The following is a 17,975-nucleotide window of genomic DNA, read 5'->3' as shown; positions in this document are numbered from 1 at the left end:
CATCTTCCTTCCACAGTGAGTTAATCCACATGACCGCTTCATTTCCACATTGTTGGCTCTGCCATGTAAAGGATGTACAACTCTGTTCCTGATTTGCCTCCTGTGATAACATAAATTAAGACATGCTTTCCATTCACACTATAAATCTAACTGTTTGTGCAGATGTGCACAGACAGGGTAAATCCCCTAAAAAAGGGGAGAACTCCCACTACGTTAACACATACAAGTAGGTAAATAGTCCGCTTTAAGTCCCTCAAAATATGTAAACATGTGCGCTTCCTGTGTTCTGCGCTGGATTACACATTAGTGGCAGTGTTAGTCTTCACTGCAAAGGCAGCTCCAGCAGCATAATCTGCAATGATAACATAAATTAAGACATGCTTTCCATTCACACTATAAATCTGTTTGTGCAGATGTGCACAGACAGGGTAAATCCCCTAAAAAAGGGGAGAACTCCCACTACGTTAACACATACAAGTAGGTAAATAGTTCGCTTTAAGTCCCTCAAAATATGTAAACATGTGCGCAGAGTCATGCACAGGCTGCCTGTGTTTACACCAGGTATAAACTACAGAGCTTGGCCTACTAATTGCAAGCATATCACCAGGAACAGGCAAGACGGTGGGTTAGGAGTATGGAGGGGGGTGAGTCTGCTCTTTATCCTGTTTTATTTCATTCTGACCTGCCACATGTCTGAGATCAACTGTGAATACCTCCTAAATGCTTTAGCTCGAGGACCTGAAAGCTCAGCGTGTCCTAAGGTTTTCACCATGTGTTCTGTGGAATGGCAATGATAAAAAAAAAACTGTGGCGTTTAAGACAGAAACAAGTCTTGGCATCCCAAATTAGTGGTGCTTGGGGGGAAAAATTGAATGCTGTAAATGACTTGTTGGCCTATAATCTGTCAAGCATATCAGAAATATATCTCTCATCAATGATATCAAGTCATTTTGAGCCAGAAGAATATTCATATGACAAGACAGAAGATTGATCAGCCCAAATATAACATCACACTTCTATAAAGAGAATTTAATTAGTTTAAGTGGCCAAAGATGTAGAACACGGAGCTTGTATGATAATGCAGAATCATAAGAATATTTCCATATCAGGTCATTTCTTTATTTTATATATGAGTTCTTCATAAATACACGTTGACTGCAGACTTTATATCAGGATAAGTAAATACATTAGAACTAAAGAGCACATATAAACACTGGCGATCACTTTCTGGCAAACGACCACCTGTTGGCACGGCAGGCACTTGGTACACGCACGCGCACACACACGGGTTCCAGCGAAGCCACGGCGCCTCCAAGCGGACGGCGTTGCGCACTGAGCTGAGCTGGGAGGAGGAGGAGGGCTCAAGAGCTCGTAGCTGGGGTTGGACCGGGACAGGCGGACGAACGGACGGTTCTTCTGCGGGAAGCAAACGCGCATCCAGGGTGTCATTTCCCACTCTCTCTTCCTGTATCACTCGTTCTCTCGGCTCCCCCCCCCCCCCCGTGGAGATGAGGAGATAATCAAAAGATAAGGTGCTGACGAAGTTCTGAAGTTGTATAGAGTTTGGGTAAGCTGCACTTTTACGCACAGACTCTTTTTGCTTCTGTTTCGCTCTCGCTCTCTCCCCCCGTGTCTCTCTCGTGAACCTGCCTGTCTCCCTCTTCTCTCCTTCTGTGTCTTGTAATTTAGTCCTATGAGCTGAAATGACGGTGTTTTCTCAGCCGACGAAAACTGTTGTGTGAACTCTAGCTCTCAGGCGAGAAGTTTGTGAGTTCTCAGAGCGTCAACCTTCTCTGAGAACTCACAAACGTTAAACAAACAAATAAAAATATCAGAGAGTGGATTGTATATTTCTTTGGGTTTTTTGCACGATATTCACCCGCTCTGAGCTCTAAAGCTGTGAGAGCTCCCACTCGCTCGTGGCCCGGGCAGTGGAAGAGGAGTAGGAACATCTGCAGAAGCTGCAGGACTCCTGCGCAGCTCACAGCCTTTTGTCCGCTAGAGGGACCCGCAGCAAAGCGCGTCGCTGACGAGGTTCTGGCTGATATTCCAGCATTAAAATAAAATGTAGGCCTGTATGAAAACTCACTCAGCAGCGCTGGTGGGGGAAAAAATCATTTTGTTTCACAGATACGAGCTCCACCGGCAGAACAGCTGAGCTGTGTAGAGTGACATATATGAATGACACATGTAGTATTGGAAATTGTGTTGAAAGTTCTTTGTTCTCAGACGGAAGCTGTTTTCTCCTGTTTTGCGCCGTTAGTGTGCGTTTTTTCATACTGTAGACATTATTTTAGCTGGAGTTCCTAGTTTAAATGGAGTGATGGGCAATAGAGTTCTTAGCTTCTTTCATTTTGCTTCTGCCCAGATCATAAGAGCTCCCACAAGGCCCAATGTGCAACTGGTTTCTGTACATTTGTTTTGAATGGCAGAGACATGTCCCGTCAAAGCTGTAAAGTGTGTGATGCAAATAAGGTCACCGAGCCTGCCCTCAATGAGTTAACCTTGCTGTGACAGCTTTGGCTTTATGTGAGAGTGGAGAAATCCTGTTGATGGCAGTAGAGTGAGACCTTTGAAAGAATTTGGTTTGTGATAAAAATGTGTGCCTTTCTTTTTATCCAATCAACAACCTGTTTTCTGGTCTCCAGATGCAGCCATAGGCTGACCCTGATGTTCAGGAACACGGCTGAGGTTTCATGCTTTTTGTTTTGAGAATATAATCAGGTCAATACCTCGTAGCTTTGAGCTTGAACTGAACTACTTCACTCCTGCACAAGTTTTGTTGTTCTCATTGAACTTTGATGGAATCTGGTTGTAGTTTAGCAGCGGGTTAAGTTTCTACAGCGACACAGTCATACAGTCATACAGTTATTACAATTTTTAGCTTTTCTTTTCTTTTCTGTCTTTGGACACACACAAAACAAGTTTGACTCATGTGATGCTTTCAAACCTCTTACATAACTGCACGGCAGCCATTTTGTTCACTGTACAACAGTCCCTGCATGTGTTTGTTTGACACTGATGTCAGATGAAGAAAATGAAAAAAAAAAAAAAGTTCAGTTTTAAGCAGGAAAAAAGCACTCTAGATACAAAAAATTCATATAGTGAAGCGTGCATTTTCAGGGTTTTTTATAATGTTTTATATATTAAAGGCTATTCTCTCATCATTTCTTTTTTTCATCTTAATAATCTCATCATGCATGTCTTTGCCTTTCTTTGCTGTTTTATCCTGCAGTTGCCGAATTCATTTCCCAACTGCAATAACTGAAAAGTGTGTTTCAATGTGCCGTGACAGGAGAAGAAGAAGATGGTGGGGTTAGAGTTCGTCCTGTTCGCTCTTCTCTTTGGAGCCCTGACTCGTGCCGAGAAAACCGATTGCAGCAGTGAGCACGACAAAACTGAACAGCCACAGTTTCACTAACACAACATGGAACATTTGTCTGATTCAAGTACTCTGTGATGTAACAGGAAGGAAGGTTTAAGTTTGTGTTTTTGTGTTCTCATCTTTTCCCTTCTAGAAAAAAACGAATGTCCCATAGACGTGTATTTCACCATAGACACGTCGGAGACTATTGCCCTGCAGGAGCCGCCTCCTGGAGCACTTGTGGAGAGTATCAAGGTTGCTCATTTATTTACAACTCTGTGGCTTAAAACGATCCCTATTGTTGGATTTAGTAAAAGTAACAGCCGTGTTGTGTAATGTTGTTGATGCTGTAGATATTCACGGAGCGGTTTGCACAGCGTTTGGATGATGAAGAGCTCAGGGGTGTCGTGCGGATCACCTGGAAAATCGGTGGACTGCACTTCTCCCAGACACAAAGTGTTTTCAGTCGGTTTGCATCCAAGAATGATTTCATCACAGTGAGTGACGCACATCTCAAAAACCTTTAGTCTTTCAAATACACCTGTTCACTTTTTGTCCAATAGCCAGCTGGCCTAATTGGCACAGAGACGGATCAATTCAGCTCAAGTTCATTTTATGTATTAGCACCAAATCAAAACAACTGTTACCTCATTGGGCTTTATATTGTAAGGTAAAGACCCTACAATAATACAGAGAATCTGTATTATTCTAAAGCATCTGGGAAGGAAAAACTCCCTTTTAACAGGAAGAAATCTCCAGCAGTACCAGGCTCAGGGGAGCACAGCCGTCTGCCCTCCCTGTCTGGGGCTGAGGGGAGGTAGGCAAGACAAAAACCACATTGTGGAAGAGAGTCGACTAATAATAATAACTAATGATTAAATGCAGAGTGGTGTATAAACACATAGTGAGGGAAAATAAGTGAATGAAGAAGAAGCATTCAGTGCATCATGGGAAGCCCCCAGCAGCCTCGGACGAATGCAGCATAACTAAGCAAGGATTCACGGTCACCTGATCCAGCGTTAACTGTAAACATTTAAAACAGGAAGGTTTTAAGCCTCATCCTATCAGGCTTCTCCTTTAATGTTTCTGCTGTAAATAACATAAAATAACACAAATTTTGTAACTCATCCTTCATGATAACGCCTCTGATTTTCTATGTTTCCAGGGTGTGAGGGGAATCAGGTATTTGGGTAAAGGGACCTACATCGATTGTGCCCTCAGAGAAATGGCAAAGGAGATACAGAGCTCACCCTCATACCCCAGGGCCCTCCGATTTGCTGTTGTCATCACTGATGGTCATGTGACTGGAAACCCGTGTGGGGGTATTAAGGTGGCAGCAGAGGAGGCTCGTGACAAGGGCATCCATATCTTTGCTGTGGCAGCATCGAATAACATAGAGGAGACTGGGCTGAGGGACATCGCCAGCTCTCCAGTGTCCCTCTACAGGAATGAATATGCAGCTGTGAACTTCAGCCAGAACAGAGTCACGATAGATACCCCAACTATTGATCGAATCATCAAGACAATGGTAACTTCCAAACACACACGCATAAACAGTCACAGCTACTGACAGCTACTGCTAACGTTTTGTGTCCTTTGTCTTCACAGAAACATCTGGCATATGTAGAGGTAAGACACACCTGAGAATCAGAAGAGGATCAGTTTATGAGCTGCCTTCCTTTATCTTCACTGACTGTCTCTCCTTGTGTCTTGTGAACCGCAGTGTTACAATGTGTCCTGTCTGGAGACAAAAGGGCCTCCTGGTCCAAAAGGCCACAGGGGACAAAAAGTGAGTTTAACACACACACAAACACTCATGCTTAGAGCACTTTCACCTATGTGACTTTGATCCTCACAAATGTTTTCTCGTCTGAACTCGATGACTGCAGGGAGCTAAAGGAGACAATGGCGAGCCAGGAATAAAAGGAGAAAGAGGTCGCCCAGGAGACCCCGGTATCGAAGGTCCAATCGGTCAGCCCGGTATCAAAGTAAGAAGCCACACTTTCGCCTACCCATCATCTTCATCAGTGCAACTCTTAACATTGATTTAGGCTTTATAATGACACATGGTTTTCTTTGTCCCGTCTCTGTAGGGAGAACCAGGTCTAAAAGGCGAGAAGGTGTGGCTTTTGGATTTTTTCAACTATGAATGGGCTATGGAGATGTTTGAAAATGAATGAAAGTAACGTCTGTGTTTCTTATACATAAAATGACTACTGACTTTTGTCTGACTACAGGGAGAGATTGGAACTCAGGGGAAAAAGGTATGTCTAATCTAACGTCATCTCTAAATAATCATTAATGCTGGAAGGTGATTTGCTTTTCTCATCTAACTGTTTCCTCTTTGTTCTCATTAGGGTGTGGCTGGCATCCCAGGACGCAACGGGACAGATGGGCAGAAGGTAGGACTCAAGCAGTCTTTCCTTAAATGCTCTTATTTTGAAATGACGCTCCCAGTTTTTGATCATGGGATGCTTTTCTGATGTATTTGTCGTTGTCTTTAGGGTAAAATTGGGCGAATCGGCGCTCCAGGCTGCAAAGGAGACCCAGGCGACAGGGTATGTCACGTCACTGATTACTATTCAAAACTATTATTACATGCTATCTATTTATGGTCTGTTTTTTGATGGTTTGCAGGGTCCTGACGGTCACCCTGGAGATGTCGGTGAACGTGGTCCTCCCGGATCTGATGGAGACAAGGTAGATGGTCGCTCCTGCTGTAAAAATAATAAAATTAAAAAATCTATAATTTGTTCAAGAGGTGATGAAAGTCTGCTTAATTGTCTTTAGGGAGATCCTGGGCGCCCTGGAAGATCTGGTCCGCCTGGCCCAGACGGAGATCGTGGACCAAAGGTAAATTCTGTACCAGCAAACAGACAGAATAGCAGCATGGAAGTCACATTAGTATGATCAGTGTTGGAGGTGATAGACTAAACTCTGGTGTTTCATCTGCAGGGAGAGAGGGGAAGTCCTGGATCACCTGGTATTCCTGGAGCGAAAGGAAACACTGTAAGATGCATCCCCACATAAATAACAAAGTCACACTCATTCACCTGCTTCAAGGCGCTGATTGCTGTGTTGTGTGTTTTTAGGGAACCTCTGGAGTCCCGGGTGTTCGAGGCGAGAAGGTGAGAACACCTATTTCATTTGCCAACAGTCGTTCTCCTGCGAGCTTTGTCTTTATGTGGCATCACAGCTGCCATGCCTTTTTTTGTTTGTAGGGTAGAAGAGGAGACTATGGTCCAAAGGGTTCACAAGGGCCTCCAGGCACTAAGGGAGAGAAGGTATGTCTTTATGTACACACTGACACAAATCGTAAATGTCAGGTTCAGGTGGTTTGGTCTACAGTAGGTGAGCAACTCATCAACATACACATGCAAAACATAAAACAACAGATAAGCAAAAGAAATGAATGCTGTTTTGTACTTTGAACACTGCCAGCCTTCATCAAGAAGGAAGAAACTCAAAGTCAGTATGCAAAGGATGCGAGTGGTCAAAGTAAGATCGAAGCAGCCGACCGCTGGAACTGTCTGGCCTCAGCTGTGGCTCACCAATCAGCCTTTTAGACCAGTCAACAACTTAACTGAGAGGTTTTTTTGCTTACAAATAAGCATCTGACCTGCGCCAACAAGGAAAAGGATAGACTAAGAAAAAAGAGTTTCCTCAGAAATGACAGTCCAATCAGTCAGTAAAGGCTCCAAGATTTTTACAAGACTTTTTTGTAAATATTTTTTACATGTCACACTGACATCTACTAAATCATCCAGGACAGCGCTGTGGTTGGTCTTATCGTCTGAGGTCCCACTAACTTTTGGGACCTTTTGTAACTTTTACATCACCTACGTGATGAATTATTCGCATATCCTCAAATGATTTGTCTCTTAAATCGGTTTTATTATTCCACCACTGGGAGGCTGAAGGGCGTTTTTTACTGTGTTTCAGGGTGAAAGTGGGCCTGAGGGCCAGAGGGGCCTTCCCGGTGAAACAGGAAGCGATGGGGCAAAGGTAATATGAACTGCGGTGTCACATTCATTGATTCATTGTCATTGAACACTATACAGTCTTGAGCTCTTTAATCTACTTGAGTTTGTTACATGTGCACTTTTCTTTGTTCTGAACAGGGTGATGTTGGCTTGCCAGGACCTAGGGGACCAGCAGGCCCACCAGGAGAGAAAGGAAGAACCGTGGGTTAAAAGTCACATTTGAGAACTATATTTAAAAGTCCCTTAAAGACATATATGTTAATCCACTCTCCATTTACTCTGCTTGTATTTTAGGGCAGCAGAGGTGACCCTGGTGATGCTGGACCTAGAGGAGAGCCTGGAAACCTCGGACCAAAGGTTAGACTCTCCACGTTTGTTTCTGTGGTAGCTGTCTTCATAGCTGCAGTTCCTTGTTTTAACTCTTTGTTTTATCGCTACTCAGGGAGACAATGGAAGAGCTGGCTTTAGCTATACGGGATCAAGAGGAGAACCGGTAACTTAGAATCAATGCGTTAACACTGCTTATAGTTTCTGCCTGACATGGCCAGGTGATGAAATTTTCCCCGATAATACGCAGGGTGACAGAGGAGACAAGGGTAAGCGTGGACCTCGTGGCACCAGAGGTGACTGTGGTCAAAAGGGTGAACCTGGACTTAAAGGAACTCCAGGACAACCAGTAAGTAGCACCTCGGATGAAGTTTGAAGTTTCTCTTTCGCTCAAAGGAAAGCTGTGTGATTTATTTCCTTCCAACAGGGCGAGCCAGGGTCCCAGGGTGAACCTGGATCAAGAGGCCCAAAAGGAGAAGCTGGGCGTGATGTGAGTACACAAAAAACAAACAGACAGATCCATAATGTAGTTGCATTCGCAGTGTGATATTTCGCATTGTCTTTTTGCAGGGAGATCCTGGCCCTGAGGGGGATCCCGGCCTCACTGTGAGAATATTGCAACCAACTACACTTTTATTATGTCAGCACAAACACATGATGATGATTTAATGATGTTTCCTGTCTTTTCCTGCAGGAATGTGACGTCATGAACTACATCAGAGAGACGTGTGGCTGCTGTGGTGAGTTTGTTTGCCTCTCTCTAAACATTCATGACATCAAAGTGCTCTGTCAGATTGTCAGACCTTCACAGCGTGCTGCGTTTTCATCTCTAGACTGTGAGAAACGTTGCGGACCGCTGGACATCGTGTTTGTTATCGACAGCTCAGAGTCCGTGGGTCTCACCAACTTCACCCTGGAGAAGAACTTTGTCATCAACACCATCAGCAGACTGGGATCATTTGCCAAAGACCCTCTGTCAGACACAGGTAGATACAGCTGTCAGGCTTTAAGTTCACATTTTTACAAGATAACTCCCAATTACACCTGTTAATAAGATAGCCACGCTTGTTTCCAGGCACTAGGGTGGGAGTGGTTCAGTACAGTCACAGTGGAACCTTCCAGGCCATCCGGCTCAACGACCCCAAGATTGATTCATTGGCTGCTTTCAAGGTCTCACACAGACGGACACAAACACATGTGTCAGTTTATTTTTAGAGTAGAGAGGAGATTGTTCTTTACACCAGATGTTTTTTTTTAATGAACTAGGCTGATCAGTCTGCACATGTTCCTCTCAGTACGTTGCTTAGTAGTGTCTGAGCTGCAGAAGATGGAATTCACCATCATAAAGCAAGTGTCTGGCCACATATGATGTTTTTCTTATTATAAACAAATCAGAAAAGAATAAAAACGATGATACACTGCATATAACAGGTTGATCAGCCACTGTGATGTCACCCATTGACTTGGGGGCTCTCATTTTAAAGCTTTCAGTTTTACATTTTAGCCAGTGCTATTTCAGTTTTTTAAAAGCACATGTCCCAGGCCAGGGATGGATCATACTCAGATCTTGGATTTCAAGTTAATACTGAAGCAATTTGCAAGTTAGAAGGCTACCACGCCCAGAGATATGCCTCATTTATTTCATTTTCATTAGAGCTTTAATCAACAAACCCAACAACACGTTGGATGGAAGATTTGAAACTTAGCACTGAGATTTTAAACTAGTTAAGAAAGTGTTTTCCAGACATCATGAATCAAATTTTAAAAAAGCAGAGTGATTTTCCCAGACCTCTTCACAATTGAGGCTTAGACGATCTGCCCCCTGCTTGGCATTAGAAAGAATGTAAGAAGTGTAATCCAGCTTCTCTCAAAATATTGTTTGTTACAATTGCTGATTACATTTGGTAAACAAGTTTAAATTTGAACTTGAATGTGGTCAGTGCAAACTTTATCCTATTTTATTACATTAGGGTGTGTCTGAAAAAAATGGAAATAACTTCTGAATCTGAACAGTGATGTCAACACAGCAGTACCTTAAACCTGCATTCTTTCTAATGGCCAGACGGGGGCGACTCATCTGGTTGCAAAAACAAATCTGTCTCTATGAAAGTTTATGGGAAAATATATCCACTTATCTATTGACTCATAGCCTTGAAAATCACTTCACTGTCAAATTCATGGTCCCATGTGCTAGTTTTAAGTCCTATTTAATAATACAGAGTGTTCATTTTGTAATTTATGGTTCCACTAAGAATGAAAAAGATAATAAAACAGGGTATAATTTAGGGATAGTGCCTTTCTGATCTGCAAGCTACTGTAACCTCTATAACTATAATTAAGGTAAAATGCTTAGTTTCTTACCGACATCCATCCTTTTGCTTGTTTCATTTCAAAAAAACCAAGGCAGTAAATGACAAAAAAAAGGGATTCAACAAACCATTGGGTGTCATTACAGCCTATAATTTCACCTCAGCACATATTACCATAATTGTTTTTATAGAACAAGGCCGTAGTCAGACATGAAGCGCCTTTGTAAAAATAATGGTGGTGATGTGACATAATACGCGGCAAACTCTCATACTGTCGTCTCCATCGCTCAGGATGCAGTAAAGCGTTTGGAGTGGATCGCAGGAGGTACGTTCACGCCGTCTGCTCTGAAGTACGCCTACGACAACCTGATCAGGGACAGCCGCAGAGCGAAAGCCAACGTCACTGTCGTCGTCATCACCGACGGACGCTTTGACCCCAGAGATGACGACAATCTGCTCACCTACCTCTGCAGGTGCTACTGGGGCTGTGGTTTGAGATTCATTTTTTGTGAAAAGGATCATTTTTATCTCATCGATTGTGTTTGTGTGAACCAATGCGTGTGAGTAGAGATCCCAACGTTGACGTGAGCGCCATTGGTATCGGAGACATGTTTGAGCAGATCGAGGAGAATGAGAGTCTGAAGAGCATCGCCTGCCAGAGGGATGGTAAAGTAATGGGAATGAGACGCTTTGCAGACCTAGTGGCAGAGGAGTTCATTGACAAGATCGAGACCGTGCTCTGCCCAGGTAAATACACAGAAATATTCATTATGTGCAGCATGTAGTGGACTAACCATCTTGTTTTGTTCTTCATGGTTTGACATATTCGCTATCTTTGTTTTAGATCCTTTCATCGTGTGCCCTGATCTGCCTTGTAAATCAGGTAGGATTTTTTGTATAAGTCTAAGTGTCCTGTTATAGCTTCATTTATTCCTATAACATTTACTATGCTTCAAATTAAGTTACTTTTTGTTTTGCCTTATTGAAAGTTCTTCCATCGAGGTACTTTTACCTATTTATACAAATCGCCCTGCATTTCACTTCAGTGGTGGCCATTTACAACTTAAATACCAATAGATTTGCCTTCTTTTTGAAGCATACTGCCCCGTTAGACTGCATTAGGATTTGGTTGCAATTTGTTAAACCGTGCGAGCAGTAGGTCAGTAGAGATCATTACACCTCCTTTGTATTGGTGCGATTACATTTTTTGGCTCAATCTAAGAATTTTCAAGCAACTCAGTGTACCTCCGACATCTCAGTTGGCTCTGTTGGTGCCTCGTGTTTGTGGGACCACGCCCACAATGTTATTCCGCCCACTCGTTGCAGGAGGGGGCATCTCTGTGGGGCAAGCCCCACCCCCCTGGAAGCCACTAGCCGAGGAAGGCAGCCCCTCATTGGTCCCCACCTCTTTGGAGGGTGTGACCAGCCTGCTGAACGGCCTGAGCGAGCAACAGTATGGGATTGGTGTGGCGACCATGGCGTACACAGCCCAGAGAGCCAAACTCGCCCAAGGAGCGGACAGGCAGCAGTGGACCCAGCTGTTCATCAACTCCTTCAAATATGTCTATGGGGACATTATGGGGGACCCAACGAAAGCCATAGGACTTTGCTAATGCTAATATGCTAACCATGCTACCTCGCCATTATGGATGCCATTGACTAATAAGCTTACTGCTGGACAAAGAATAGAATTTATTCAAACTGTGGGCATTGTTTTATTGTTTAAACTATGCAGGTGAAATATACACCTGGGCTGAACTGCATGATATGAAGCTGGTCTTTTACTAAGCTTTCAGAGAACCCTTTGTGTGAATTGACTTCAGTCAAAATGTGGATTCATGATCCCTTCTGGCCTCAGAATATAAATATAAATATAAACATTTATGGATATAGCACCGTAATCCTGAGTATGTCTGTTAGTAATATGTACAGATCACGTATTTCAAAACATTTTCAATTGAAATGGAAAATGAATGTCATGCATTTGTTGGAGGCAGATTTGTCTACAGAGCCGTTCTTGTTATTCGGTTACAGTTGATGGAGCCTCATTTTCACTGTGAATCACTCCGATGACAGTTTTTTTTGCTGTTTTGCACGTATCCATGGTTACAGCCTTTATGTTTTTTTCCCCTGTGAATGAATCACGTCGGTGAAAGGCTGTTGCATGTGGAAAATATCTGGTTTTACACAATTTACAGCATACTGTATGTGAGTCAGAGGATGGTGTATGTTAATGTTTGGTTAAATGAATTGGCACCGACTGTGAGGGAACTATTGTATGATGTGCCCTTGACTGGTGCATGTTTTTCGGGGGGATTTTTTTTGCATGTGGCTTGGCTTGCAAAGTAGGATGACTTGAAGAAAAGGACCACAGAGTGGCTTCAATCCAATGTCATGTTATTGTTTTAGCTCTGTGACTGCAACTTGCTGATGTGAACATTGTTCACGTTGTTCATTTTGTTTCCTGTAAAATGGGATACATTCATATATTATTTTTATTTTAATGTCTAAAGAGAATAAACTCAACGAGCAAACTAAAACAGTGCTTTATTGACAAGGCCGGTCAGAATCTGGGAAGGCTACTCAAAGAAATACTGAAAGAGCCGGACTGCAGCTGGCATGCATGGAATTACAGCATGTTGTTGTTAATATGTGTATATATATTTTTGTTGTTGTTGTTGTTGCGGGCTTTGACTCTTGAGCATCTGTTTTCCAGCTGTAGCTCACCGAACACCCTGCTATGTATGTATGTGTGTCTGTTCCAGAGCCTGCTGTGGCTGCTTGTGTTCAGCGGCCAGTGGATATGGTGTTCCTCCTGGATGGTTCTGAGAGGATGGGGCTGGAGAACCACCGCAGGGCCAAAGAGTTCATTGAGAATGTGGCTCGCCGTCTCGTCCTGGCTACTGGCGAAAATGACGATAGGAATTCCCGCCTGGCTTTGTTACAGTACGGCAGCCCCTCGGAGCAGAGGGAGGAGTTCGCACTGACGCATAACCTCACAGTGATCTCCGATTCACTAGCAGGCGTCACCTACATGGATTCTTCCTCTGCTTTGGGCAGCGCTATCATCTATGCTGTCAACAATCTGGTGTTCAAGGTATAACAAATATACACATCTTATTTTTTTTTCATTTGAGAAGTCCAGACCACTCCCTCCAGCTGTTTGAGGTGACACGCAGCTTGTGTTCTAGCCAACACCCGCTTCTAACTGTAAATGGCTGAAGGTGCTTAATGTCTAAATTGTTGTGTTACTTAAAAATTAACCTAAACACAGAGACTTTGAAGGATGAAGTCAGTGAAGTCAGCTTGAGAGATCAAAACTGTTTTTTACTCTGTTGTAGCATTGTTAACTCTGTTGTAAAGCTCAGCATTTTAACAAGGGAGTCTGTGGGGATTGACTCACTTTTAGAGCCTGCCTCATGTGGCCAGACGAGGTACTGCAGTTTTTGGCATTTTGGTGTGTTGTTTTTTTTTGCAGTCCTAGTGGTTGTCTTTTTGACTCCCTGGAGTTTTCACTGATTGACTGATAATCTTCTGGCATCACTAATGTCGCAAGTATGGAGCAAAAAATGCTCAAATGATACGCGACTTTATTATTTGTTTTATGTTGTGTTTGTAGGGCAACAGTCGCTTGTCACGCCGCAACGCTGAGGTGGCCTTCGTGTTCATCACTGATGGCATCACAGCCAGAGAGCAGCTGGATGAAGGTGTGAGCGCCATGAAGAGAGCGGAAGGCGTTCCCACGGTGATCGCCATGGGAAGCGACACTGATGAGGAGGTGCTAAAGAAGGTGGCGCTCGGAGACACGTCAGCCATCTTTAGGGGAGACGATTACGCCATGCTGAACAAGCCGGCCTTCTTTGAGCGCTTCATCCGCTGGATATGCTAGAAAGGAACTGTAAAGCTAGAACGAGAATTCATGGGAGGAAAGAAGGACCAGCTCCTTCAGCGTACATGTAAACACACCCTCACAGACCACACCTCTGTGGTCACTATCATTACTGGATGGAAGGCACTGAGGGGGCTACATATCCTGTCATTATGGGAGAAAATTAATTTACCAAAAGCAAAAGCAGTCTATGCAGGACCAACACACACACACACACACACACACACACACAAAGACATGCAGTATCATTTGTATCAGTTGTTCTTTTAATCTCAAATCTATATTTTCAGCCAAAGACCTCCCAAAGGAGAGGTACGTGATTTCTGAATGTGTACCACTTTATCAGTAGGCTTTATTTTGTATTAATTTTTGGTTTGCCGAAACACATTTTTCCTCCCTCTCTCACAGACGTGTGCACACACACAGTCCTTTTTTCCAGGAAGTCAGTATTTACTTAAAAGGTGCTAAAGTAGAAAAACAAGGACAAAGCCATTTTATTTGGTATTGAATGTGTTTTTTACTTCATGTTATGCTGTAAATGTAGATTGATCAGGGCATAAAAACATGTAGACATGCTTCAAACACAAATTACACACACAAATGCATATTCAGTAGATAATTGCACACTGATTAACACGCAAGCCTAAATGAACCAAATCTGTAAACCTGACGTCCAAATAAAGCCTGATATTATGATCCCAGCACTGTCTGTTGTGTCTGCCAGCCTGTTTGTAATTTCTTTGACACCAGTGACTTTCCTCGGTTTTACGCAGTAACTGTTAGTCAGCTTGCCTCCTGCTGGAACTGCTGGATAATGATTCAAACCAATAAACTAGTTCTTTATATTGTAAAGGAAAATATATTTTGCTCATTTGCTGTGTATTTTTCTTTATGTATTTTAATTATAAAGGCCTGTATAAAAGAAGGACAGCTTTGACTCACAAACAAACTGCTTAGCCAGACTGACACTCTGCAGAACAGGAAGCTTTCATGCTCATAACCAGAGATGGGCAGTAACGCGTTACTTGTAACGCGTTACTGTAATCTGATTACTTTTTTCAAGTAACGAGTAAAGTAAGGGATTACTATTGCAAAACCGGTAATTAGATTACCGTTACTTTCCCGTAGGAACGCTGCGTTACTGCGTTACTAAAACCGTGATTTTTTTTTGCGAGAATGTCTCATGACAGTGACGTAAGCAAGTGCGACGTTGGTGACAGCAGCTGTGTGCAGATCAACAATGGATAATATATCGAGTGCGGGAGAGAGTATGAGCGTGCAGCGTTTAAAGTGTGGAAGTACTGACCTTACTTTGAGTTTGATTCCATAAAAAGTGACAAAAACATTAGCGTCCATCGTGCGTGGGAAGAAAACTTCTTTTTACAGCGAAAAAAACCCCTAAACTTCCGAGCAATCACCGAGTAGCTACGACGTGATGGGAAACTCACAGAGACACTCGCGCGGATTCTTCAACTGACCGCAGCACACCTACACCAGGGTAACCCTCCGCCTACCCTGCTCCTGCTTTACAGGTGAAAATAGAGCAAAAGGACCGCTGAGTCTTTGACTTTATTTATTTTCTGCTGTGTTTTACTTGCATCTGTTTGAAAGAGTGAGTGAAAACACAAAAAATATTTTATTTTATGTGCTGGAATGTGTAGAAAATAGGTTTAAATGTTAAACTAATTTATTCAAGTCAGAGAATGTTGCATATAATTAAATGTTTTGCTTGATGCATAAAGTTAAAAGATTAAAACTGATAAAACAAGTTAAAAAAAGAGACTTTTCCATTTGATTACATTTTGTATGATGGATTATGTAGAAAAAGTAGAATTGGGCTGAAAGATCTATCACTTTATCACCTCTTCAGGTTGTAAATCGTGTTTTTAAAAAGTAACTAAGTAACTAAGTAACTAAGTAATTAATTACTTTTGAAAATAAGTAATCAGTAAAGTAACGGGATTGCTTTTTGGGGGGAGTAATCAGTAATTAGTTACTGATTACTTTTTTCAAGTAACTTGACCAACACTGCTCATAACTCTCCGTAACTAACAGCGGGTTGTATTTTTTCCCCCATTCACCCAGAGCAGGTGACATTAAAAGACAGGGTCAGCTTCTCTAGCAACCATGTGGATTTAAAAAATTAAATGTATAGACCACACCAGCAACATTTACATCCATATCCTATAGACACCAAAGAGAGGGGTGTATAAGAAGGGTTAGCAGAAGTATGGACATTATCAGATTTTTTATTCTTTTGGGACAATGTTTACATTTTAGTAGAGGTAGTCAGATCTTTTTGAAAGGTATTGAATGGTTTCGCTTTCCCGAGCCTTGACTTGATGCAAATAGACTGACCATGTATGATAAGAGTTTTTAGGAGTAGCTTAATTATTTCTTCCATTTCTTTTGTTTTTCATATTTGCAGTTGGTTAGCAACTGTAACAGTAGAATGGCTGTCACAATAACAGTGTAATGCCTTTTTACCAATAATGTAGTTTGGGCTGTTTCTTATAGTTACAAAGGGCTTTCAAAGTTTTTACATCAGAAGCCGATCCTGTTGCAACCCTCCCATAAAGGACTACTTTTTAGCAGCCCATCTATGACCCTTGGTGCAGTGGTGTAATTCCAATAGAAGACAATAGAATTATCCTCAATGAGCACACATTACAATCAGTACTTGGCTGATTGTCCCTCCTAAATGGAGGGACAGTAACTGCGTCTCTCCATTTAGGCTTGGACTTTGTATCTTTTGTAGGCTTGGACTTGACTTTGGGCAGGTGCAGTGCCTGCAGGCCCAAATATGTTGCTGGTTGGTCCACCTAATTATGATCACCTCTGGGTCCAAAAAATCAACATGGTGGTGTCCGTCACACTACACACAACACAGAGTGCAATAACCAGGGGATGAGGTCACGATGGCTGTGTCCAATTTGACATCACGTGTCAGCGTGTTTGTTTCAGTTCCTCAAGTTCACGAAGCCAAAGCCAGCCAGCCTGTGGCAAAAGACAAACAGCACCCCTAGCCGATGCACCAGCCAAGGAAGAGCCAACCGCTGCCACTGCCGCTGCTGTCTCGGCACCCTCAGAGCCTGAGCCCACGCCTTCCTCATTTCCTGATGACACATCCCTGAAGAACCAGGAGCCCCGCCTGGGACCCAAGCCTCGCTCACACAAAAGGGTCCTCAACCCTCCTGAGAAATGTCTAATGTGCTGAGCGTGCCACCTCTCCCAGTTTGTGTCCATAAACCTCTTTTTCTGCTCCCCTGTTAATCTTCTCCCATTCTTACACTGCTCTTTGATGGTCATGTGATCTCTACACCTAAATACAGCCCAGTTATTGTTGTTGTTCACACCTGACGCCTGGGCTCATAAGTTGTCCTCAACATCTTGCACTTTCATCCCCCGTTTCTGACTCCCTGCCATCTGTCTTCTCCTCGATATTCTTCTATAACGAAACCTGCATTTATTACAGTCACCAATGAGTCAGCTGAATGGCTAGCTGTCACATTATCACTTTAAGTGTAACACTTTTCAGTCTCAACTTTGCAGTTCCTGTTTTCATCGTTTGTGGTACAAGCATTTGTAAGTGTAATTTGTTTGGAGGCACAATCGTTGAATTTTGTGTATGTGAAAACATTTCTGCATCTCAGGAACGGTTTGGACTACTTGCATAATTTTCAGCTTGAAACTGACCTGCAATTTGGTTTGGCTAAAAATTTCACAGCAGACATTTGCCCAAATTTCTGGGAGCTTTCTGGGGTGAACACAGCTTCTCATCAGTTTAATACAGATTATAGCCTTGGGCTAATTTCCATCTGCAGACCCTCTGGCAGGTTGGTGTTACACACAAATTAGTAAAAACATACAGAGACAACAATAACAGGACAAAAACAGTGATCACATTAAATTAGAACAAACAATGACAAGAAGAGTGGAAAACAGAGGACAATACAGATAACAATAACGGAAACACATCAGTTATATTGCACAAACCCCACACATGCCCTGACTGTCCTGATATTGCACTGACCCATTACACTAATAGTTGTTTCCCTTTTTGTAATACACTAACTCTTTTTCACGTCCAACATAAAGCATGA

The 17,975-nt window shown here is 42.7% G+C and overlaps 1 protein-coding gene across 2 annotated transcripts; it reads left to right on the top strand.

Moving 5' to 3' along the window:
- Positions 1-1,361: 1,361 nt before the first annotated feature.
- On the top strand, positions 1,362-14,573 carry col6a2 (collagen, type VI, alpha 2). Of its 2 annotated transcripts, XM_085438834.1 has the most exons (32): positions 1,365-1,567; positions 3,296-3,383; positions 3,519-3,619; positions 3,718-3,861; positions 4,530-4,892; positions 4,973-4,993; positions 5,088-5,153; positions 5,254-5,352; positions 5,458-5,484; positions 5,602-5,628; positions 5,722-5,766; positions 5,869-5,922; positions 6,002-6,064; positions 6,155-6,217; positions 6,320-6,373; positions 6,457-6,492; positions 6,586-6,648; positions 7,307-7,369; positions 7,486-7,548; positions 7,642-7,704; positions 7,790-7,840; positions 7,925-8,023; positions 8,102-8,164; positions 8,245-8,280; positions 8,369-8,414; positions 8,508-8,660; positions 8,750-8,844; positions 10,275-10,456; positions 10,552-10,730; positions 10,828-10,866; positions 12,749-13,080; positions 13,603-14,573. In XM_085438834.1, the coding sequence occupies exons 2-32, from the start codon at positions 3,308-3,310 to the stop codon at positions 13,870-13,872; spliced, it is 3,036 nt and encodes a 1,011-aa protein (XP_085294960.1). In that variant the 5' UTR covers positions 1,365-1,567; positions 3,296-3,307; the 3' UTR covers positions 13,873-14,573. The 2 variants fall into 2 exon arrangements, with proteins under 2 accessions (XP_085294961.1, XP_085294960.1); XM_085438835.1 differs by lacking the exons at positions 12,749-13,080; positions 13,603-14,573 and adding an exon at positions 11,310-12,730 and having other exon boundaries at positions 1,362-1,567.
- The last annotated feature ends 3,402 nt before the right edge of the window (positions 14,574-17,975 follow it).

The sequence above is a fragment of the Copadichromis virginalis genome, linkage group LG18, assembly GCF_057382275.1.
Source record: "Copadichromis virginalis isolate Kocher_CV1m ecotype Utaka linkage group LG18, C_Virginalis_male_GT1.1, whole genome shotgun sequence".
NCBI lineage: Eukaryota > Metazoa > Chordata > Actinopteri > Cichliformes > Cichlidae > Copadichromis > Copadichromis virginalis.
This window is presented reverse-complemented; position numbering and strand designations above follow the sequence as displayed.